The 26,120-nt window shown below is 35.1% G+C and overlaps 1 protein-coding gene across 1 annotated transcript in view; it reads left to right on the top strand.

Annotated features, from left to right (window-relative positions):
* Positions 1–26,120, top strand: part of CaBP1 (Protein disulfide-isomerase A6 homolog CaBP1) — a 160,077-nt gene that overhangs the window by 113,212 nt on the left and 20,745 nt on the right. Inside the window, exons 7-9 of the mRNA XM_090373276.1 lie at positions 8–238; positions 6,395–6,480; positions 14,639–14,735. Of these exons, the coding sequence (XP_090229402.1) occupies positions 8–238; positions 6,395–6,480; positions 14,639–14,735 (414 nt within the window). The remainder of the gene's footprint in view (positions 1–7; positions 239–6,394; positions 6,481–14,638; positions 14,736–26,120) is intronic.

The following is a 26,120-nucleotide window of genomic DNA, read 5'->3' as shown; positions in this document are numbered from 1 at the left end:
CTTTTAGATTACAAGTAGTGATGTTTTAAAAGAAGCATGCGAGAACCATCAACTCTGTGTAATTAGTATCCTTCCTCATATTCTGGATTGTCAATCTGCTTGTCGTAATGGATATTTAGAAATTTTGCGGCAAATTGGTGAAAAATACAAGAAGAATCAGTGGGGTTGGGCATGGTCTGAAGCAATGGCACAACCGCAGTTAGAGGAAGCACTGGAAATTGGTGGATTTGGCTACCCGGTATGTGTATTGAACTTCCGATAACATTAATATTGTTATAGGCTCTTTCTTAGACTTAAGTATATCATAGTGTATGCATAATCATACATGTATTTTTGTCCTTATTTGGCCACAGAAAGTATTGGATTGTTGCAGTACTCAAGCCTTTTATTCTTCCATGTACTTTAATGTATCTAAAAACGAATTCATTTCTTGTAAACCTTGATAATTTTACTGATCAATTAGTATTGGACACAATTTACAATAAACACTTAAAATCACTTAATTCTAAGGCTTGTAGTAATCCATGAAAACTACCTGGGGTAATATCCTTCTTAGCTGACAAAAACAGCTAATGGAAATAAGGTCAAATTTGTGAAAACAAGACTATAGTACTGGATATATATAGTAAACATTTTTCAGCCAGTTGCTGATGAGTTGAGCAGGAATTTTGCACCCATTTTTACAATTGAAAGCTTATTTGAACCTGGTAGAAATAGAAGACAGTCAGATTGCTATATGATTTATTGATATAATGATCTCTGAGAAGTGCCTATCAGGAAAACTGCTGAGGCTGAGAAAGGGCAAGGCATCCTGGGATGCATCCAGTTTTATTAAAGAATGTGTCAAAGGATTGTGGCACAATATTAAGAATTTATACTAAGAACAATATTAGATTCAGGGTTTGATTACTTGGAGAAGTGCAAATGTGTCACCTATTTATAAGGAGTGGTAAGGTGAAAATGAATAACTTTAGACTAGCAAGTGTGACCTGTGGCAACAAGATATTGGAACTGTTCAACAAGGATATGGTATGGAAACATCTTGATAAAAATGAAATAATAAATGAATATTTTTTTTTTAGTGTAATGAGTGAGGTTCCTCCAGGAGTTCAGGCCTCCTTTTGTTTCTGATCTTCAACAATGAATTTGAGACATTTACTGGGAAATGTGTCAAAGTTTGCTAATAATTTAAATATAGGTATAATGTTAAATAATCAGGACCAGGCTGGCTGCTTCAAAATGACTTAAAGGGAGTCCATGATTATATCATCAACAATTTATTTTAAACTTTGTGAGGATAAAGTATTCCTTAAATGAAGCAAAATGACTAGGCAGCATGGTTCTATATTTGGATGTCCCTGAGAAAATAGAGGGAGAAAGTTTATTTCCCTTTCTTGTTATCACTAAGCAAACTTCAAGCAGTCTTGAAGTTTGCTTATTGTTATCAGTCCCTATGGTTTAGGGAAGACAAAAACCTACAAAATGTGGATAGATATTCAATCTGTCTTCAGCATCTGAACTCCAGCCTTTTTATAGAAAAAATGTTCTTATTTAGGACCACTACTAGCCCAGAGTTCATGGGTTTGATCCTCATTTGCAATTTTTTTTTTTTTTTTGTTTGTTTGTGTGTGTCTGACTTTTTTTTTCTTTCTCTTTGTATTAGTTCAATACCAATCTTCCATAAAACAAAACACTGATCTGTTTTGATTATTTTTATCATCAGTAAAATACATTCATTTACTCAAATGTAATACCATTTTTAAATCTGAAACATTATACATTGGAAGTGAATGCTTGGTAAATATTTTACTTGAGTAGAGGTAGGATGGTTGCAAAAATTTTTTTGCAGGCCTGTCTTTCTGATTCCAACTTATTTTAGTTTACCAGGTTTTGTTTAGGGTGTACAATGGCAAGGATAGAATTTATTATAAAAGCAGATGAAATGTAAGGTCAACATGCCCATTTGATTAAAGTAACACTATGACATTGACTATGAGCATTAACAGAAGATGGAGATCACCCATCATTCGTGTTGAAGAAAATTTGAAAAATGTTGGTGAAAACACATTACTTAAAAGGAAATTGCAGGAATCGAGTGTTGAGCAAAGAATGTAATGAAAATAATTGCTGTGAATTTATGTTGCAACATTTATAAAATTTGAAATCTTATAAGTAAAGAAAACTAATTTTAAAAATTAAATATCACAGCCACATAGGCTGATAATCAACAGTTGAATTTCAGGAGTGATAAGGAACAAGTTAAACCTTCCACCTTTGTTTTCTGAATATGGTCTTACTGTTTCATAATTTTATTTCATTCAAAGGCTATTTTATCCTGAGAGTTTAAATTTGAGATGATATGATCATGCCCTTCCCTTGTTAGATCATTTACAGGTATGGTCTGAAGAATGGAAACTGCAATTTAATTCTATGAAATGTAAGGTTTTTCATTTGATAAAAAAATAAATCTGAGTTGACTTAAAATAATTCACTGTGTACGCTGTTGTGTGTACCTTTTTAAAAGAACAGTGTAAAGGGTGGAGAAGCACTGGTAATAAATGTAAAGGGTGGAGAAGCACTGTTTCTGTGCTGCCATCTTCCATCAATAATAAAGAACCACTTAAGTATTTTAACACAGCCTAGAAATGTCTCTGGATATAATACAGTAAGCCCCTGAAAACACTGTTCTGGACAATGCTGAAGGGGTTAAAATTGGTTTGTCATGGGAATAATTTAGAATTTATGATGCAAGTAGGCATGAAGTTTTTCTTTCAGTGTAAGAGACATCCAGGAGCATTCATGGCCATTGATCCATAGAATATTTGTTAGGCAAAGAAAGAATTATTCATCTATAAAACAGTGGTGAGATTACATTTGGAATATTGGTTTCAGGTTTGGAGGTATCACTTAAAGATTTTAAGTCTTATCAGGGTTTTAAAAAAAAAAAAAAAAAAAAAACCCTTGATAGGAGACTTGTGTCCAAAGTCTGGGAGTGCTAAGGTTTGTCCTTGAGAAATCCTTCATAAAGATGTGGAGTGCATGGTCTGGAGCCTAGACACCTTGTGGGTGACCTAATAAAGGTGTTTAAGGTACCTTAAGGAATAAATACAATGAAAGAGAGATTTGTAGTGGTAGGCAAAAACTAGAACAGGGAGCAATGAATATAAAATTGAGGAGTAACAGAAGATTAATCTTGGGTAGTTAACATTTGGATAGCATGTTGTTGATAGTTGGAATAATTAGCATTTATCAGACTCTCTGCTTTAACTACTCAGCAAAGCCTAAAATGGATATTTTTAGCAATGAGCAAATTATGACCATTTGAGGTGGGTTCCTCCCCCCCCTTTCCTCTGATTCAGAATAACTTCACTTACTTGCATCATTTGTTCTGATTAATGCCACTGCTGTTCTTAGGTATGTGCATACCATGATTGATCTCCTACACTGTTATAAAAGTCCTCCCTTGCAGTTATAGTGGTGTTGTCACTTGTTTGAGAAGTCCAGCTTGAAATCCTCTCGGACAGAAAGTCCTCTCCCTGTGATGCTGGGAGTAGGGTTCCCCATGAGTTATCCAGATTTTTCGGCATGCACAACTTGCATATTGGCCTCTGAACCATGCTTGTACAGACAGTACACTAGTGCATTGTCCTGAGATGCTAATATGTAGTGAAATCTACAACTGTTAACTGTTACCTCTCCTACAATAGCACAGTTAGTGAAGTAGTAACCTCTAACTGTGATGGCCATATAAACAGAAAATTTAATTTTATAAAAATTATACATTAAAATCCCATTATGAACTTCTTGTAGAACATGAATCAATTTATTATGAAAAAATTTTATTATATTAACATTGCTGAAATTATTTTAAGAGAACTATTATTAGTTCATCACAAAATGTGGATAGATATTCAATCTATCTTCAGCATCTGAACTCCAGCCTTTTTGTAGAAAAAATGTTCTTATTTAGGACCCCTACAATTATGAAGTATTTTAGGGCTAAATTAGGCCTCAGGTTCTTCCAGTGGTGAAGCGTTATTTATTCGAGGTAGTACAACGTCGTGGTAACTCCTTGTGAAGGTATTCACAATATGAAATGCATTAAAATGATGCCAGTTTTTAACTACTTAGTAGTTGGCTGCATACAGACTTGATGTATTTACATTTACACTAACTTGTGTGTTAGGACACCTACTAGTTGCATGGGTAACTTCTTTAAAAACTGCATGTGGTGAAGGTTGTTTTGAGATGAATTTGCCATCTTTATCAGGATTCATCGTTACATTGATTTTTGACTGAACAAATAACAGTATTGGTCACCTCTGTTATATACAGTGACTAGCTTATACCCCATCTTTTTCTTTTTCAGGATATATGTAAAAATCTTCATTTTTTTTACATATTTTCCTTTTAAAAACCAACAATCGTATGCTTTTCAGTTTTCTTTTCTGTCTTCATCTGCGATGCTAATCCCTTCATGTTTCCCCATAAGAATGCATCATAGGTGTATATTTGGTTCATGAAGTTCTTCTGTTAGTTTATACTAGTGTAAAATTGATCATGAATAAATGAAATCCACTTTGAAATGAAATCCATTTTTGACTGAACAAATAACAGTATTGGTCACCTCTGTTATATACAGTGACTAGCTTATACCCCATCTTTTTCTTTTTCAGGATATATGTAAAAATCTTCATTTTTTTTACATATTTTCCTTTTAAAAACTAACAATCGTATGCTTTTCAGTTTTCTTTTCTGTCTTCATCTGCGATGCTAATCCCTTCATGTTTCCCCATAGGAATGCATCATAGGTGTATATTTGGTTCATGAAGTTCTTCTGTTAGTTTATACTAGTGTAAAATTGATCATGAATAAATGAAATCCACTAGCCTCAATACTGCAGATAGGTTTTTAGATCAGGTGAAGCATGATCCTTCAAGTGAAAGTCAAACTGGGGCTTGCTAGGTCAGTAGTAGACTTTCCAAAATATGGAAGAATAGTTCACATAATCTGTTTCTGAGTCACTTAAAGTGAATACACTTTTGAATGAAATTGTAACCTTGAAACTAACAATAATTTGGTGTAATACAATATTCCTTCTTAGAAAACATCCATGAAAATATTTCACTCAGATAGCCAAAAATATTTTTCCTTTAGATTCCCTACTTTGAATTTTGTTTATTTTGTTGGTAGGCAGAGTTGCAGTGTCCAAAATGTCTGTAGAAATCTCTTCTTGCTAAATGCAATTTAGAAAAACAAATACTTTGTGTGTTCTTCAGACCAGTATTTCCTTTATATTACTTTTCTTTATCATTTAGTCCCATGATAACCCAAAAAATCTCATTTTATTCAAATTCTGAATTGAAACATTTTAACAACTTCTTCATCAGAAAGGCTTTTATAAGACATTGATGCCGTGTCTAAATACTTCATTTTTAAAAAAAAAAAAAGCATATTTGAAAGAAGTGTTTTTTTTTTTTTTTTTTTTTTTACAAAATTACTACTACAGTTATGAATACAGTAATATATTCTCTTAAGCTTAATAGATTACTGAACAACCAGAAAAAAATCAAAGCAAAATACTGAATTCCAGCTGTGCTATTTAACGTGTTTACTGCTGCCCATATTTGCAAGGGTCCTTTTTATGTGCCTTGCATTTGAATAAGATTCAGAATCTGCATTACTTGAATAGAGTTCTTTCAGTATAAGCTAACGTTTTAAAGAGCTGGTTACATTGTGGACTCTATGCAAGTGATGCAGAGCAGATCCTGAACGAGATTCAGAATCTGTACCTCTTAAACTAAAGAATTAAATTCAGCAAGTTATAATATTCAAAAAAATTGCCTTTTTTTTTCCTTGTGAAAAATATTAAACTAGATAAAAAAAAAACTTCAACATAAGCAAAAAATAAAACTATGAACCAAGTATAGTGTTCTCTAGATAGTGTGATAGACACGAAGCCATAATGCAGTCGGTGTTTTTTCTTTTACAGCACTCATTTATTGACTGCAATTAAATGGATGCAAAGTTAAGGCATAACACTTGTGGTTTGTTTTGGTTCAAGTTTGTGTTCTGGCATCACATGTGTTAAAATTAAAATGCCTGTATAGAATTTTCCACTACAGCCATATAGGTTTCCAGTTTTTTTTGTTTTTCTTTTTTTAATAACCAATGATAAGATGAGATGTTTATTATTAGAGTTCAAATAATATTTTTTATATTATGATAAGGACAAAAGGCATTTAAATGCTTGGAGTTGCAGATGAACCTCACATGCCTCCCCACTTTTTGAAATATGCATCCTAATGGATTAAACAACAGCTCTCTGAAGCCTAATGATTTTGTTTAATTGTTGTTATTGTTAATAAGTTATTCATAAACTTATTTATTATAGGCTATGGCAGTTGTGAATCCAAGGAAGATGAAGTATTCCTTATTACGTGGTTCCTTCAGCTACATTGGAATAAATGAATTTGTTAGGTAAGTTCTAGTTTCACATAAATAAATTTAATTAAAATGAAAAAATGACATTTAGTGGTAGTTGAAATTAAAATCCATTTTGCTAGAATCTCTTGATGCATCTTACTTAGGCCTGGTGCGGTGCATCCTCTTGGCTGAGTGACTGTTTTTGGGCTATATATAAAACATTTCCCCAAGCTGCCATTGTTGTTTAGTTCTTTAGGTTGTGTAAGTAGATTTTGCCTTAATGAGCTGTAAGCAAGATTCAGAAAGGACATTGCTTACAGCTTATAAGCAGTTTATTTTTTTTTCTAACCAACTAACTTTTATACCACTAGTAGTACTGGTCCTGCCTCCTCCCTATGCTATAACATAACCTGAGAGGATGGGTTCCCCTTCTAAATGGACTTCCAAATCATTCTCTTAGCAAATAGGACTCCTACTCCAGATCGTACTTGATCAAATGACTCAAACTGATCCAGCCATAAACAGGAGAATCCAGTCTCGTATTCTGTAAAATGTCAATAAATGGGCTGAAAAAGTTAGTTTCCATTCACCTTGTAATTCTTAATATACTGTGTGCATTACACCTTTTATTTGGGGGGAAAAATGAAATAGTTTTGCTGAAATTTGAAAATTCTCTTCCATTTCCCAGTTTAAAAGACTGCTAAGTGCATAAAATTTTGAACATGTGTTTGGGCATACATTGCTGCTTATCTATACAAATATTTAAAACACACACACACACACACACACACACACACACACACACACACACACACACATATATATATAAATAAATATATAAATTTAGTAACACTAAAAGCCACGAGAAAAAGAGTAGATTAGCTATAGAATAAAGATAAAGCCAGCATAGGCCAAATGGCAAAACGGAGTTACAAACGAGATCATAGATTGGCAGAAAAATGGGAATATTATTAAGAATAGTATTGTGCAAAGCAGCAGATAACTAATTCTTAAATTGATAAAACTATTAAGAGCTAGAATAGAAGATATAAACCAGATAGGCTATGGCAAATGCTCCAAAGTGTGCAAAGCAGCAGCAATGGATGCAAATTAAAAAAGTATGACAAAATAAAAATAAGGATGATGGTAGTGCGAAATGTCCAGAAAGCCATAGGCCAAAAAGGAAGAAAGCCGAAAATGTAGTAAACTTTAAAAAAAATAAATAAATAAAATAATAAATAACAGAGCCTACATCAGATAAAGGTGGGAAAAGTTTTGCAAAAATACATAGAAACGGGGAAGATGCAAAATTTTATTTTATTTTTCTTAAGTTAACCACATTTTGGCTTTCTTCCTTTTTTGGCCTGTGACTTTCTGGATGTTTTGCACTATCCTTACTTTTATTTTGTCATACTTTTTAATTTGCATATACTTACATTTGCATCCATTGCTGCTGCTGCTTCTTCATGTACTTTGGTGCATTTGCCACAGCCTATCTGGTTTATATATTCTATTCTATCTCTTAATAGTTTTATAAATTTAAGAATTAGTTATCTGCTGCTTTGCATGATACTATTCTTAATAATACTCCCATTTTTCTGCCTTTCTATGGTCTCATTTGTAACTCGGTTTTGCCATTTGGCCTATGCTGGCTTTACCTTTATTCTATAGCTAATCTACTCTTTTCCTTGTGACTTTTAGTGTTACTAACTTTGGCATTCATTATTATATATACATCTGCATCCTTTGCTGCTGCTTTGCACACTTTGGTGCATTTGATTTGTCAAAACCATTTTTATTTTTCTGTTATCTCTACTGGTTTTAATTAACTATATATATAATATATATTTGATACTTTTAGTTACTTTCATTTTTAGGTTTATATCAAATTCAGCCCACCAAATTCAAGACTATGTATCATGCTTCCCTCAGTGTAGCTGCGATCTAAAGAAAATATTGGGTTTCATTTTGTTGCCTTTATTTGTGAAAAAAATAAATCTTTCAAAAAATAGGATAAGAATGTTGTTTATTGAACTTGTGGTCTTTAAAAAAAAAAAAAAAAAGAAAAGAAAAAAAAATAATCTAAAACTTAAAACAAAGACAACATCAGACTGTTTTCTGGTAAAAAGCCAGATAATATGAAATGTGGCAGCTTGTAACTGACATTCTCACATGCAATTCCATATGTTAGAATTTAAAAAATGATAATAAATAAAATAAAAGAAAAACTTCAGACTATTGCAGTAAAAGTTGACTATATTTAGGAAGGTATAAAAAAAAAATTCAGATTTTAATCATTGATTAATGTTTAATGCAGAAACATTATTCTAAATAAATTGTATTTTATTAATTAAATACACAAAATATTTACTTTTTATTTTTTCAGTGTTGTTATGGAGTGCCATGGCTCAATAGTACTTTATGGTCAGCTGCTGTTGGATCCCAGTAATTAGCAACTAACTGGCTAAAGGAAACTTCCTACAGTCCAGTCTGACTTTCATCCCTTGATTTGAATTAGATCTAGTTCTAGCTTCATAACAGAATTTCAGCTTCATTCATTTTACTATCCTCTCCTATAGCCTTAGACCTTGATCCTCTGTGTTCGTATGGGCACCTTTTGCCAGTCTCACCAGGCATGTAAGCTTCTCTTTGGACTTTTTCAAGAAACTTGTTTTTTTTAGAGGTATGGCCTCTATATGTGGACATTTCCAGATATGGAGATAATTGTGAGACAAGGTCTCAATTGCCTTGTACAGTGGGATTATGACATTACCTCCCTACCTGTACAAGCAATGGTGAGCATAGCATCTACATCAGATGATGCTAGCATTGCTTCTTGAAGGTTGATGCCTTTTACCTTGTTGATTAATTTCTGAATTCTTGATGGAATGATGATTTCTAGCAGAAGCCAAAACCATAATCTAGCAGTCTCTACCACCAACTGCACATTCCCATCATTATCCAAGTGACTTAATAGATCTTTCTTGGATCCTTTTACATCAAAAAATCTGGCTTGTGTTTGGGTAACTCACTTTCAGGAAACTCTGGAAGCTTGGAATCTATAGTTCTGGAACATTGTCTACATTGTAAAATCTGACTTATGTTGATGGGATCATGGAGGTGTGAACAGAATCTTTTTCAGGGAATTATCAAAATTAAATTTCAAATGGAGGTGTAAGAAAACAAGGAACTACCACTTTTTGACATTTCCCTCAAAAGGTCTTCCAGTGGCATTCCAAAATCTTTCTAAAGAAAGCCTACAGACATGGGTGTAATTTTAAATTTCAGATCATCTCGCCCTTTCTGAACAATAGTCCTCAAAATCCTCAGTGTGATGAGATTTGTCATGCAGGAATTGAGCTTAATCAGGAACCTGGCAAAGAAGAATGGATATCCCAGTGGCTTAATAGAGCAGAACATCTCAAAGTTTTTGGCCTCAGCTGCCCTTTTGCCCTTAAATACCAATCTCAGTCAAAGTAATAAATTCACTAACCACCTGGTCTTGGGATTCATCCATCCCAGAAATTTCAGCACCATTCAAGAAAGTTTGAAACTCAAGCAGTTGCTCTTGACATTTCTAATGTTTTTGATCATGTTTGGCATAAAGGTCTTCTAAACAAGCTCCTGTCTTATTGATTGCCACTTGCCTCTAAATTGGGTAGCAGTTTTCTCTCTGAACACTTGCTACATGTGATGGTAATGTTGGTTGCCCCTCAAGGCTCAGTTGTGTAGTTGCAACCTCAACTGTCGGATTATGTAGCTCTCTACAAGGAAATATATTGTATCAGTAGTCTGGTGAAAGGTGAACTATAATTAAACAATTTGTTAGCAAAAGATCAGCAGTACACCTGTTTAGAACAGTTCAATCTCTTATTCACACAAATTCTGTACATTTGACTGCACGCACACAATCATAGTTGATTGACAAAGTGTACTTGAAATTAGCATGCAACTGTTCTATCTGACTGCTGGTTCCTCTTTATGCACTGAGGTTTGGGAATGCTAAGTTCCCTGTAAGTTCTAATTATAGACTGGCAACAAAATGTGTCAGGAAATTAGAACGGTCCACTCAGTAAACATTCGAAGTTAAATTTTAGTTCCTGACTCTGCGCTTAAATTTACAGAAGAGAAAAATACTTTCACTTCAATATAATCATTTTCACACTTTAAGCACTGTTGGTGGCCACTGCAAGCTAAACTTCACACACTTTAGAATAACAAATGTTTACTCAATAGTTGGATTTTCAAAGTAAAGTTATACCAACAAAATGTCCTCAAACTATGTGTAACTGTTGTTGGAGTGTCCTTAGTGCAAAATTGGTGATATCAAAATTATAAAAGTAAGTTGAATTGTCTCTTTGAACAATGCTAGTTATCTTAGCTTCAGTTTCTTTTTAAAATTCAGCTTCTGTCTTGAATGTGACACTTTGTAGAAAGAAAAATTCCTCTTATCATAAATTATTCATCTTAAAACTTGTGCCTTCCAAACTTAATCCTGAAGAAAGGTACAATGGTTCAATCTTGCTAATCAAAACTAGACAAATTCCATCCTCTTTGAAACCATAATTTTTACTTCAACAATAAGACTTTCTGCACAGTTAAGACTAAAAGTAAATGGCTCGTAACTTTAATGACAAAAGCTTACCATCTTCTTTTTCTAGTTTAGTTTTCCGTTCCTACTTGTGTTCATTGTTATAGACAAAGCATGCTTAACAAGTACTTTGCATGAAGCAAAGTTGGAATAAAAAATTGCAAATCATGAACTCAGTGATATGTGTGAATTATTTCCATGTTGGGTTATACATAAATATCAGAGGATTACTAGGATTAATCAAGGTAAACAACTATTAACTTATATTCAACATAAATTATTCCTTATAATTGATAATTACAAGAACAGCTATTCAGTTCATTATGCAACAACAATATGACAAAATGAGAAGATAATTTAATAACAGGAGGTTATAAGACTTTAGTCTATTTAAACATTCATGAAGGAGAAGCATGGCTTCTGCACAGTTTCTTTTCTCAGTATTTTCCTCTTATATATTAAGTTCTAAAACTGAATCCTTTCTTATTTCTGACAAAAAAAAGTATCTATTGCACTTATGCTCATTTTTAGTGACACAGATTTTTAGATAGATCACATCACTCCAATGTGATATCTCTCTCTTTTGGCATAAGCACATCTCAAATATTGCTTCCTCTGCATTTAAAAAAAAAAACAAAAAAAACTAGGTTTTCGTTTTCACTCTTTGCATTTTTTTCCTTCTAATCTACTCTGAACAAATCTCAAATCCATCCTACTGTGGAATATTGTTTCCATATCTGGGATGATGCCCCAAAACCTCTCTCGAGTTCCTAGACTCCATTCAAAAAAGGGCATTAAATCTCTTTAAGAGTCTGTCCACTCTCTGCCTCACTAATGATTCTGCTTGCATGCCTTTTTCATAGATACTTTCAGGGCACTCTTCAAAATTGGTATTTGAATTGGTCTTGAATTCCTTCACTCTCTTCCAAACCAGTTCCAATGTATACCACAACCAGTCAGCATCCATTCACTGTCAAACTTCAAACTTAACTTACAGAACCAGCTTTTTATCTTCCTTGTTTATCTTTTTTTACTACTGTTTTCTGAAAAATTTTTCTTAACATGAGCTTCCCAAAAATTTCAATCTGGAAATTTAAGTTCAATATCAACAAAGATGTGTGTCCTGTATTTCTCAACCTCTTATTGATGCGTGGTATTAAATTCACTGAGTGGACAGAAATCACGGATACCCACCTAGTAACATGTAGGCCCACCTTTCGTCCAGATAAGGGCAGTCACATGGAGAGGCATTGAGTCCATGAAAGAATTCCACGTGTTTTTCATCCATACTTGCTGCACCGCTGTCCATAATTACGTTTCATTCCTGAGTGGAGGATCCAAAACTTAAACTGACCTTTCCACAACATCCCAAAGATGCTCCACGGGGTTCCTGCCCAGTGAATGGAGAGGCCATTCCATGGTGATAAAATCTGTGGAATGCTCTTTGAACCATGTTCTAGTTGCCATGGCTCTGTGGGAAGGTGCATTGTCCTGCTAGAAGAGTCTATTGTGGGTGCACTGACCACGAAGAGATGCAGATGGTCTGCAAGGATGGACACGTAACCTGGACTGTTCAGAGGTGTGGCTAGACATACCAGAGGTCCCAACGTGGGCCATTACCGACCATCCACCTGCCTGAACAGTTCCTTGTTGACATGACAGGTGCATAGATTCGTGTGGTTCCAGCCAGATACGCACCCTCCCGTCTGCTCAAAATAACTGGAAATGGGACTCATCGGACCAGGAGACTTATCTCCAATCATCCAAGATCCAGTGCAGATTCTTTCGTCCAGTTGAGGCATAGTCCTGTGTCGTGTTAGCAATGGGACTCCGGTGGGTCAGCAGCTCCCATGACCTATTGGGGCTAATGATTGCCTGATGGAGACATTTCTGTCACCTCCCTCTCTGAAGTCTGCAGTGATTTGTGCCACTCACTCTCCAGTTCGCTGAAACAATGCAAGACAGATGTCAACGGCCACATTCATCCAACACCTTTCTACACCCACAGGGCTGTCCACAATGAGATGTAATTCCGGAAATGGAGTATTCCCAATACACTCTTGATACTCATGAATGGGGATGGTGCAATTTCTGTACCACCTCTGCAATAGAGTGACCCATGGGTCAGGCACCCACTGTCATCCCTCTTTCAAAGTCTTAACTCACGATGTTTATCCATACTGACATCAAATTACAGTCTACTTATATACGTGCCAAGTGGTGGGTTTGTCCGCTAGCAAGAGGGATGACAGCGTCCCAGTCCCATGTATTCTGTCCTTTCAGTGTACTATAGGTTCTAATACATTGTTTGGGATTTTCATTAAGGGGGAAAAAAAAAAAAAAACTGGACCATTAGCAACAACTCAAGCAAAACATAAGACCCCCACCCCCCAAAAAACTACCCCTGTGGCTACAGCATTATTCAGCAAGTCTTGAGTATCCCAATGATTCACCGACCGAAAGGTGGTGGTGGTAGTAGTGGCATGTGATGCAAGACAGCAAGTGTATTGCTGTAATTTTTCTGTCTCTTCCCCACTCCTCCATGGCCCTCTCTTGATTCTTAGTTTTGTGGTGGACCACCAAAGTAAAATAAGAGTTTTTTTTTTTTTTTTTGTTCTCCATAACAAAGCACTAATCAACAAACAAATTTATAACCACCCTTTAAAATTTGCCACTTTCAACTTTTCAAAAGTGGAAAGAAAAATTTAAAGAATAAAGCAGAATTAAAAATAAAATTAAAGCTCTGTGTGTGCCTCCCTTTGTTGCATAGTTACTGGAGACAGAATTGGTGTGATAGGGATGAGCTTGTATCTTCTTGTAGGCTCCCACAGAATTGTCTATAGATCAGTTTGTATGTTGTGGGGGAGGTTGATACCCTTCAATCTGATTTTTTTCAATCAATTGCAATGCATGCCTCTTAAAGGTGTGTTCTTTGATTTCACTGTTAAAATTTGAATAATTTGACTTAACTGTTGCTGTAATTAATGAGAAAAACAGCTGAAATCCCAGCCAAATGGGAAATTCTGCAAAGCATTTCCAATTTATGACAATGAGAAACTTTGAAAGTGTCATTGTTTATTGCACCTAAAGTTATTTTTCTTGCTGGTAAGTAATTTACATCTGTTAATATCGGTAACTATTTTTACTGGTACAAGTTTCCTGTGTCCATGGCCATAACGCTATTGTCATTCAGTGCTATGAAGCCAATGTATCAAAACAGTCACAAGCACATTTCTTGCATACACTTCATACATCTTCCTGCCTGTAATGTTATGGAAACAGTTTGGGTACAAATGGTAGGTCTCTTCCTTTTTTTCTTTGTTTTTTTAAATTTTCACTACTGTAATGCTGCATTTGAAAGTTCATAATGATATCAATTTAGGCATAACACAATCAATTTCTATTTCAAAAGAGTATCAATTTGTGATTGTATTATGTTTGGAGCATGCCTTTTGCATTGTTATAGTTTTCACTTTTTGATAGAAAAATATAAATGAATTTTTTTAATGTATCAATCAGTTAAATGTAGAAAATTATAGTTAAATTAATCTGAACGAAAAAAGGATATTTAAAATTTGCAGCATATTTCTTTTGACCTTTAATTCATTTTAATTTATACAGAGAAGTAGCGGTTGGTAGAGGATCAAGCATGCCAATAAAAGGTGCAAAACTACCTGAGATATCTAATGCAGACTTGTGGGATGGTAAAGATGGAGAGGTAAGCTGTTTGATTTTAATTACAGTTTAAACAAGTTAGTAACATACGCATTGCATTTAATGTATGTTTGATTATCAAATAACATAGCTCAGAAGTTAAACTTCTGTATGCTATTTATGAAGTGTTTACCAAAACTTACATGACCATGTGATGTTAGCTGAAAGGTAGGACTTACCAAGTTTTTTGGAGGGTGAGGGAGTGGGTTAAGGTTCACAGGGATACTCTATAAACATGAACTCTGGTAGAAAGTCCAGAAATTTGAAAAATTATAATTTTTCAAATTAATTGAAGTTTTTCTCATGTAGGATTGGTGAGCTATGGAATTAGAATTGGATCCAAGATCCTTTGTGGATAAACAAACATTGAAAATTTGGTTTTGACTAGGTTTTTTTTTTTTTTTTTTTTTTTTCCTTCCTCAAGTAATGCTTGAAGCTTATTTTCATTTGCAGATTTCTGTGGTTGGTGGTAGTGGGGGACTAGGAAATTGCAGTTTGTTCTAAGAGCTACGCAGGAACAATGAAACTTAGGCTGAAAGTATGGCATTAATCTGATTTTGACTTCTTGAGTAAGGCTCTACATCAAATGTAGATTTCTATATTAGAAAAGCAGTGTGAGAATGTTTGAATTTAAATTGAGATTAAAACTTGAGGGGCTAAAAGAAAATCACTAAACATTTGGTGTAAAACATCTGAAACATACTTCCATTTATATACAGTTGGTAGAGGAATTTTGCCATTAATTTCAATTGTGACTTTTTCCATTATTTCAAAAGTCCACTGTCGAAAGTTAATTCATATACTCATGTGTATTGTCTGTAAATTGCATGTGTTCTCTGATCGATTTGCTTAGTTTGGGGGGAAAAAACATCCGTGCCTGAGACCAACTAACTTAGCCATGGTGTGATAAAAGCTCATAAGTTCCTCGCATCATTGACGGGATTCGAACCTGTCGTGGAGGGGCGGTGATGATACCGCTCTGCTACCCATGCAAACTAAACTTTATATAATTAAGAAAATAGAATGGAGCTTAAGGAGTGCATTAATGGCAGAATATAACATTGGATCTTCAACATGTTTGTTTTTTATGTGCAGCTGCACATAAAATTGCAATAAATGCAATAAAATTGCATTCCTAATCTCTCTGTATCTTATTTCTGCATTCAGTAGATTAAAAATAATTTTCTAGATAACAGAAAAATCAAAATAACGGCACCTTGAATCCATGAATGTCGTTATTCTGAAAGTATACTGTATAGAAAATTTTAAATTATATTTAAAAAATATTACTGAAATTCTATTGTTCCAGTTTTAATAAAATTTTGGATGGCTACATAAACCTTTCTAAAAGATCAAAATATAAAATTTCATAATTTATTTATGATATTTATGAAAATAAAACTTCAGTCCACTGGGACTGAAGTTGTTATATGTAGACTAGGTAGACAGGGCTAAGGAATATTAGCACTTTAGCAGTGGCAAATGATGCAAAAATGCAAGCTTATACAGCATTAGCAAAAAAAAAGAAGAGGAAAAATAAATACACCTCCCATTTCACCTATTTATTCCCTCCAATCGTTCGTCTAGTTCCTTGAATTTATTTAACTGCCAACTTCCACAACAACAGATGAAAGTTTGTTTCAACAATTGCTGAAAGGCTGTCAGGGCAGGTCATGGAATCTTATCAATGATATATAGGAATTTTGCAAGCAGGGACAGGGAGGTGATTATCCTGTTATACAAGGCAATGGTCAGGCCACACAATGAGTACGGTGTACAGGTCTGGAGGCCTCATTTTAGGAAGGATGTAGAGTTTCTAGAAAGAGTACAAAGAAGGGCAACAAGATTGGTGAGGGGAACAAAGGGGGGTGCTCTTACCAAGAAAGGTTTAAGTTCTGCAAATTGCAGCACCTGGAGAGTAGGCACCTGTGAGGTGATCTGATTGAGGTGTATAACACTTTGAATGGGTTGAGCATGCTCAATGCGGATAGGATTCTTCCTCTTGCTCAGAATAATCACCTGAGATGGCATAAATTCAAATTGAGGAAAGATGGTTGTAGGATAGAAGTGTGGAAATTTGCCTTTAGCCAGCAGGTAGTTGATTGGTGGAACAGACTTCCATCTTTTGTTGTGGAAGTTGATAGCCTAAATAAATTTAAGGCTGAGATCGGCAGGCATTTGGAATGAATGGAGGGGCGAAATGGGAGGGTTTTTTTATTTTTATTTTGCTGATGCTGCATAAGCTTGCTTTCTTGCATCATTAATGTTGATGGTAATTGTACGTTCGAGCACTGTTATGGATTGTTTTTTCTATTTTATGTGCAACAGCAAATGATTTGTATACATTAAATGATATTAAATTAATGAATATGTTCTGATTTTTACAACCCTTTAATAGCTTCTGCTGTTATGACTCATTTACAACCTGTGGTTATTTGACAAACAGTTTCGTTTGGTACCCTCTATCACCTGTTCAAGTTTGTCGGTAGAGTTTCTCTGCACCCTGTGTATATACACAATACAGTAGTACTATGCATGCATTTGTTTATGCAGACGAGGGCATCTCATTGACTCACATAATATAAAGCAGTTACCATGCTGCATTCCAAAGAGTGGTTGTATTGCTCTTCATTTTCGATATCTTATTTCAAATTTATCTGGCTTATTAAGGGGGATAAATTTGAAGGTTGTTTGGAATAAACTCTTCCTCAGTTTATTGGTAATTTTGAAGGATTTAAAGAACCAGCAGAGATTGTACAAAATGAAACAGAAGCAGTCATTAATATTGCTAACCAATTGCAGCTTAAGGTTTCTACAACTGACATCACTGGTGTGCTTCAAGCACACAAGCCACTAGAAAAGTGGCTACAGATTTAAATGCTTATGCATGCTATTGTGAAATTTATAGAGAGAAGACTGTCTTGGAAACAAATGACTCTTGAAGCATTTCTGAAGAAGACTCCTCCTTTAACTTCCAACAAATCGAGTATTTATTTAGTTGATAATGAAGAATAAACATTCTTTCACATTTGTGTGACATAAATCATTGTTTATGCATAAACTATTGTTTTGTTTACCTTTATTTAACATTACTATGGTCAAATTTCGTTGTGAATGTAACCCCTGTTTTGAACATTACGTCTATGGGAAATAAATTACTGCTTTAAGAGTTTTCACTTTATAAGCACGAGCTAGGAACGAATTAACTCATGAAGTCGGGAACTGCCTGTATATATATCTATATAATAATATCTCTCTATATATATCACTTTGCACATATGCCTAATAAAAAAGAATGCTATAACAGTTTTAGGTAGCATAAATTATATGCATGTTTTATATACAGTAGTAGTAGTAGTAGTGGCATGTGATGCAAGAAAGCAAGTGTATGAGCTTATGCAGCATCAGCCAAAAAAAAAAAAAAAAATCGCACCGTTCCCTCCAAATGCCTGTCCAGTTCCTCCTTAAATTTATTCAACCTATCAACTTCCACGACAGATGGAAGTTTGTTCCAGCAATTAACCACCCGCTGGCTAAAGGCAAATTTCCGCACATCTATTCTACATCTGTCTTTTCTTAATTTGAATTTATACCCCCTTAGGTTCGTAATCTGAACAAGTGGAAGGATCCCATCAGAATTCAGCGTGCTCAACCCATTCAAGGCCTTATAGACCTCAATCAGATCACCGCGCAGGTGCCTAGTCTCCAGCCACTGCAATTTGCAGAACTTAAGCCTCTCTTGGTAAGAGGATCCCTTCATTCCCCTCACCAATCTTGTTGCCCTTCTCTGTACACGCTCAAGTAAATCTACATCCTTCCTAAAATGAGGCCTCCAGAACTGTACGCAGTACTCAAGGTGTGGCCTGACCATTGCCTTATACAGAGGGACAATCACCTTTTCCCTGCTAGCAAAATTCCTATATATCATTGACAAAACCCCATGACCTGCCCTGGCAGCCTGTCTGCATTGCTCAGAAAACTTCATATCTGACTGCACAATTACTCCCAGGTCTTTTTCATTTTCTACCACCTTAACTGTAGTACCACACAGTTGGTATGTTTCTCTGGGGTTACTTCTACCCATATGCAGTACTTTGCATTTGTCAAGGTTAAACTTGGTTGCCACTTCTTAGCCCATCTGCCCAAATTATCTAGATCATGTTGCAGTAGCACACTGCCATTACTGTCATTAACAACCCTGCCAACCTTTGTATCATCTGCAAACTTCGACATTAAGCCTGATATAATGTGGGGGGCCCTCTGGAGTACTTATGAGATTTTATCAAAAAGTTTGGGAACTAGCTTTATCTTGAAATGACAATTTCAAGATAGATTGAATTTTGACTTTTCACAACATGTTTGATGATTCGATTTGAATTAATGCAGCTTTGAATAGGTGCTTTAGTGTTTTCTTGCATTTTCAAATGAATGATTTTACTTATCTCCATTTCATTGAATTTTGATCCTAAATTGAAAGTTTCAGAGGTTAGTCAGGTACAGCAGTAACAGTGATATGAAACACTATGGACGTGCAACAGCCACAGCCTACTGCTATCTGCACCATCTAACATTTAAATCTGTAATTTCTCATATACTGTTTGATGTCCAATCTTTAAGGGAGAAATGATATATGGCCAATTACAAACAGTACTTCTTCCAGCCAAAGTGAGAATTCAAATTGCAGTTAGCCTGATGTGAATCAGTCTGGTAGTGATAATGCATGTAATGTAGCTCACTCTGAATTAGAACTATAACTTGATTCACTGAGTAATTTACTATCAGAAATAAGTCATTCAAAACTTTACAATATAATACATGGTTGTATTAATGTTGTAAAGAAGAATTCAGAATTTCAGTTGGACAACAGTTGGTCCACTAGTGTACAGCTTGGAAGAGTTCATATAATGTAAATGTTTTATAACAGTAGTCTGCAAAAATATTTTTCAGCTTTGCAGAATAGAAAAATATATTAAAAATTACATTATCAACAGTTTATTATACACTGTTCGTTTTAAGAGTAAACCCAAAAATGATTAAAGGAAAAGACAATTTAATCAGAATAATTAGCAAATATTAGTTTATAAACAAAGCTAGAAGTATGCTCTATTGTTAGCAATACATAAATTCACTCTTTTGATCACACTGCAGGTGATGCAACAAAGAGTTTGTATCAATACCCTTCTGACTGTATTTTTAATGCTTGCTTTAGATTGCTCTCATAAGCTTGTTGCTTTAATAACTCCCATAAAAAAAAATGCAACTTGATGTTAAATCAGAAGACCTAGGTGGCCCAAGTACTTGTAAGGTTAATATGATTTCAACCCCCCCCCCAAATAAAATATACAGTAAACCCCCGCTATTCGCGGTATCTGTATTCGCGGTTTCGCGTATTCGCGGTCGCTGATTTAAACCTAAAAAAATGTGAATTTTAAAGCGCCGTGAACATTTTCCGCCATGAAAAAAACATGGGTGTGGCTAAAACCATTTTGCCCAGTCCACAGAGTAGTACAGTCAGTCGTCGTATAACACGTGTTTACACTACACTAATTCGATCTTACACGATTTATAAATAGGGGAACGATATCTTATATAACACGAACTGAATTCGCTTATACACGATTCGCCTTTGTGTTTACAAGAAATGGCAGTCGAACGCGGAATCACCCCAACTGAACGCAACACGATAGGAATGAAGAGAAGATTCTGAAAATGTATTTATTTTTTTATAGCAGTGAAGGGGAAACACATTTCACCATAATAACGTAAAAACCAACACAATTCCAGCTATTGGTATTATCGCAAATGCAATTAGAGTTCACTACCAGTTTATAACAGATTCCACTAGCAGAAACGAAACTGGAAATTGTTTTTATTGTTTTATGGTAGTAACCCCCAGAAATGTAAAATGTAAGCTAGTGAGGTGTTAATAGAGTTGTCTCTGCCTTTATGGTGTTGTTTATTCATTTGCTACACGCTCACAGCTTTATGTGTATCAAGTGTGCCTCCTCATTTTGTAATTGTGCTTTATTCTCTAAAAATGAGTAAAAATAACTTAAAAGGTGTAAAAAGGAAGTGTCCTGCGCTCAATGGGTGGGGGGTGACAAAATCGCGAGCGCGGATGTTTTAAGCTAATCCTTGTTCAGTATGTGTAATGCGCTTGTCATAGAAGGTTTCATCTCTTGTTTTTAATTGATACGTTTACAAAAGTGAAAAATCTACCATTTTGCAATGTGTTGATGTAAACGGACTTTTTCGAGCGTGTTAAAGTTAAAAGAAAGTGACTTTATTGTGGACAAGTTCTTTTCTAATCCTACAAAAATATGGCCGCGAATAAAAAGGGAATTGTGAAAAGATCAAAGAAGGTGATGACATTAGCGAGTAAAACTGCATTGTTAGACAAAATTTCTAATGGTGAAAGTGTCTCCTCAGTGGCAAAACATTATAAAATCAACGAGTCAACGGTACGATCAATCAAGAAATCGGAAGAAAAAATCCGCCCTAGTGTCCGTGAAAACGCGCTAATTGCATCAAAAATTTGTTCTATAACTCGTGATGTGAAATTAGAAAAAAATGGAAAAGGCTTTAAATCTGTGGATAGAAGACCGAACTCAAAATAAAATTCTGTTAAGTTCGCTCATCATTCGTGAAAAGGCAAAACACCTTTATCAACACTTTAGTGAAACTGGTGATAGCACTGGCGGGATAAGTTTTTTAGCCAGCAAAGGCTGGTTTGAAAGATTTAAAAATCGATATGGTTATTTTTCGCCCAGCAACCTATGTTCTTGATATGTTTTTGAAAGGTTTCTTTAAAATGTCTAATAAATATGTACAGTATTACATTTAATAAATTGTTTCTTATTTTCATTTCGATGCCTTATGCTTTTTTTTTTTATGTACTTACTCTCTACGTTTGTCTATGTACATAGTCATATTATGTAGGTAAATACACATAATACGTACAGACAAAATTTTAGACTAATTTTTGTTATATATTTCATACTTTGGAACGGAACCCTTTTATTACCATGGGCGCCATAACTCAGTATTCGTGTTTTCAGTATTCGCGGAATTTCTCAGGAACGTAACCCCCGCGAATAGCGGGGGTTTACTGTATATACAGGTCAGACATTGCTAATTCGGACATAATTTCGCGAACGGAATTTCAAATTTCCCCGGTTGATGTGCCGATTTGTAGCGGCAAGCCATTTCTACTTGTTTCTGTGCATTTATTATTATAACCAGCTCACATTTAACCCAGCCATGGTTCCAATGCATATAAAGGAAGTCTCTCGTGGTTGTAAAGCGAATACACCATACGTCCATAAATTTTTTTTTTTTTTTTTTTTTTTAACAACGCACTTGTACAAACTTGCAGGAAAACACAATATGATGGATAATACAGTGTGCTAACGAACTTGTTTTCACAAAATCTCTAACAATACTAACAAACTTATTGTGACTTTTGAGAGTTTATTTTATTGGAATTAGTTTTATTACAGCCTTCAGCGCATGTGCAAAAAACTAATCACAAACGACCTTCATATGTATGCCCCAAGAGCGTCACACATGTGGCTGACGCGGCTTCTCAAGAAATAAAGTAACCTACTGGGCCACATATGCGACATAAAAAAACTTTTTTTATTTTTTTTTTATTTTAACCATATCCCCGTCCGCTGGGGTACGTACCAGCCCCAACTGGGTTCAGTAAGTTAATTCTATAATTTTTACTCTAATTACAGAGCTGAAACTCACTATAGTTGGAGCCAGAACTGTTTTCTTGAATTTTCCCACTTAAATTTTCAAAACCTTCTATTGAATTTCACACAAATGACAAAAATGTGACATCAAGTATGCAATTTTTTAGGCCTTTTCAATTAATTTTTTTACCCCCGCCCTAACCAGCCTAGAGCTTATGAAACCCGACACTTGATTCGTTTCTTGGTGTAAAGCGCGCGAATTTCTTTGTACGGAGAGGAGCAGTTCTAATAAACAACTCCGCGTGAATACGAGCGAAGCGTGGGAAGTATATATCACGTCACCAGTACAGCTACATAGAGATGGTAAGGGAGAAGTGTAAATAAACAAAAGACGAACAGGAGCTACTGTTTTTGACATAAGAGGCAATAAAGCCATACAGTACCGATAACAGTTTATGGAAGGTGAACAGATCGTATTTCCTTTCTTCAACGTGTATTGCTCCTACGAACAGAAGATCAAGGAAATTCATCTGTTGGAAACGGGAAAAACTGGTGTAAAACTGATAACACTGCAATGCGCATTTGATAAAAAAAAAAAAAAAGTTTGCTTTATTGTAATTGTTTTTAGTAAACAATATCAGAACAGCAGTTTCCTGGGTTTGATCTTCTAACCAAATTTCGAGAAAATATTTCTATTTATAGCTGCGTTATAAACTTCAAAACTGGTGCATCAAAAGAAAGAAAAACAAAATCATCCGCTATGAATTTCTTTCTTGAAATGTGTATTGTTCACATAACTGCAATATTTCTAACTCAAAAAGTATCGTTAGAAGATATTTGCTTGTTACGCTTTGATGTCATCGCAAAGGGAGAAATTCTGTTTTAGTACAGAAGCCGAATAAATTCACTATCCACGGTCATAATGCTGTTCTGAACTACAATAAACAGATAAACTCCGCTGACAAATAGACTTACTTCCCATCCCCATCACTTTGTTTTACTGTGGTTTTTGGCAGATGAGTCTCTCTCTCTCTCTCTCTCTCTCTCTCTCTCTCGGGCAGAAAATTTGTTTGTCGGAATGCTGCCCATCAACTATCAACTCTTTTACCGACCTTCTAATGTATGTTGTGTTCAAATAATCCACTTTGCGAAATTCGAAAGTGCTACATCGATTAGGAGCAAAAACGGTTTCCCCCAACATAATGAATTACTTTATAGGTATAATAATGATTTTACTGACTGGAAGAAAGTGTCCACAATGAAACAATTGTACAAGGTGAAAACATGCGGTCACTCAAAGGATAAGCAATACAGCGATGTTTGAAATTTATAATGCAGTTCACTAGCTAATATTTCCAGAGGAATTATTCTGGATTTTTTATCAAATGAGCACCAGACCAAAATCAGACTAATTAGTAATTCCGCATCCTAGGATGAACTGACTAATTAGAACTCCAGCATCTGTGATGAAACGTCATGCACACCGATATCGTTTGCTACAGCAATAATGTAAAGAAACGAAGCAAAATATTGTAACAGAGCTATAATGCAAAATAATGTTAGAAAGTAAAAATGTAAAATATTCTCTAAAACAATTGCAGTTTCCGCATCCTAGGATGAAATTGACTTAGAGCTGCAGAGCTGCAATGCTGTTTTTTTATTATTATTATTATTATTTATTTTTTGTTTTTGTATGGGCGGCTCCTACAACAAAAGTTCATCTCGGCCTCGTTGCTCTGTTCAGTTTTTACGCACTGTCAGGGTAAGGCCAGTGTGTGTCGTGAAAAAAAAAATAAAATCATCCTGCATAGGAATATCCCATGTTGGATGAAGACAGATGAAAAGGAAGGCAAGAGAGAGAGAAAAAAATTTTTCATCACGCATGGGAGAAAGTGACAGGAAAGAAAAACTGTTTGTGAGCTTATGTGTGTGTTCTGTATTGTGATGTTGTATTTGGGCATTCTGGCTACCTGGAAGCAGCGATCACCTGGACGACTGGCTCCAGGTACTCGTCCCTAGCAGGAGGGCAAGATCTCCCCTACTAACTGCACGCCCTCCTCCCTAGTAGTAGTGGCATGTGATGCAAGAAAGCAAGTGTATGAGCTTATGCAGCATCAGCCAAAAAAAAAAAAAAAAAAGTTTCCCAGGGAGGAAAGAAAAACTTGTATAAGATGAAGAGAGGGAAGGAGAAAAGAGGAGAAGCACTATCCCAGCCCAGGGAAGCCCCAATCCAGGATGGATTGCTAGAACAACACAAGAAAAAAAAAAATAATAATATAATAAAATGAATAAATAAAATAAATGAAAGTAAGCGCTCTGGACCTTTGACAATCTCTTGGCCTTCTGCCCACCAAAAGGGTATTTTTTATTTCTCTCTCTCTCTCTCTCCAGGGTCGGACTAGAAAGGGTGGACTCCCTCCCCTAAGGAGTTTTTTCCCTCAAGTGAAAGAAGGGAATTGGAAATTTCATGAAAATGAACCCTGTTTTTCTTCATTCGGTGAATGGCTACTCTGTCAGCGCAAGAGAAGTGAAATTACATTTGCAGCTCAGAATGGAATTCAAACATTGAAACACATGACATTTTATGGTTAATTTTTCGGGCGTTGTGTGATAATGAAAATTCAATTTTTCTCTGGAAATTTTTTGATGATATCAAATGCATATCAAGGAAATATTGAAGTATTCGATAACAATTACTTACAATTTCCCAATCCCTCACTACGAGTAATGGATTGTTCTCACAATCTGTTACTAGCTGCGCATTTTTTTTTTTTTCCCCCGTTTGTATACCAGGTGAGATGCATGTGAAGTTCCTTCGATATCAGTTTTTGAAGTTTATAACGCAGCTATGAATAGAAATATTTTCTTGAAATTTCGTAAGAAGATCAAATATACATCCATGAAACTGCTGTTCTGATTTAGTCCTCTAGTCCCAGATAAGTATATGAATCCACCTTTTCAATTACTTCTCCTTCAATGATTATATCCATTTCTGTGGCATACTCTTTCGTCATTACTTTTGTTTAGCCATATTCATCTTTAGTCCACAATATCATCTGCAAATGGTTTAGGTACTCTCCATTCACATTGACTCCTTTCTGTGACCAGTCTACTATTCTGAAAGCTTCCTCAAGGGCAGCTGTAAACAACTTCAGAGATATTGTCTCCTTGTCAAACTTCCTTTCTCAATTTTAAATTTCCTACTGTCTTTGTCTAGTCTAATAAAAGAGGTAGCATTCTCGTATATTTTCTTCAAAATCATAATATATGGGGTATCTATGCCTTGTCTTTCCATTGCCCGAAACGTTGCCTTATGCTGTGTGGAGTCAAATGCCTTTTCATAATCCACAAATGCCAGGCATAATGGTGTTTTATATTCATTTGTTTTCTCCATTAGCTGTGATATTATATGAAGGTGATCCATAGTTGAGAATCCTGTCCTAAAGCCAGCTTGCTCTTTCAGTTAATTCTCAAGTATTCTTTCTAATCTGTTAGTAGTGACCCTTATCCAACTTGTAGATGTGGGATAACAAGCTAATTGGTCTATAATTTCCAATTTCTGATTTATCTCCTTTCTTATGCAGCAAAAACTGATTGAATTATTCCATTCCTTAAGCATCACATCTTTTATAATGCTTTTTGTGAAGAGTCTTGCCAGTTTTTGTGTTGCATCTCTTCTTCCCCGGAGCTTT

Source organism: Mastigoproctus giganteus, chromosome 5 (assembly GCF_048544385.1).
Source record: "Mastigoproctus giganteus isolate SK-2022 chromosome 5, ASM4854438v1, whole genome shotgun sequence".
NCBI lineage: Eukaryota > Metazoa > Arthropoda > Arachnida > Uropygi > Thelyphonidae > Mastigoproctus > Mastigoproctus giganteus.
This window is presented reverse-complemented; position numbering and strand designations above follow the sequence as displayed.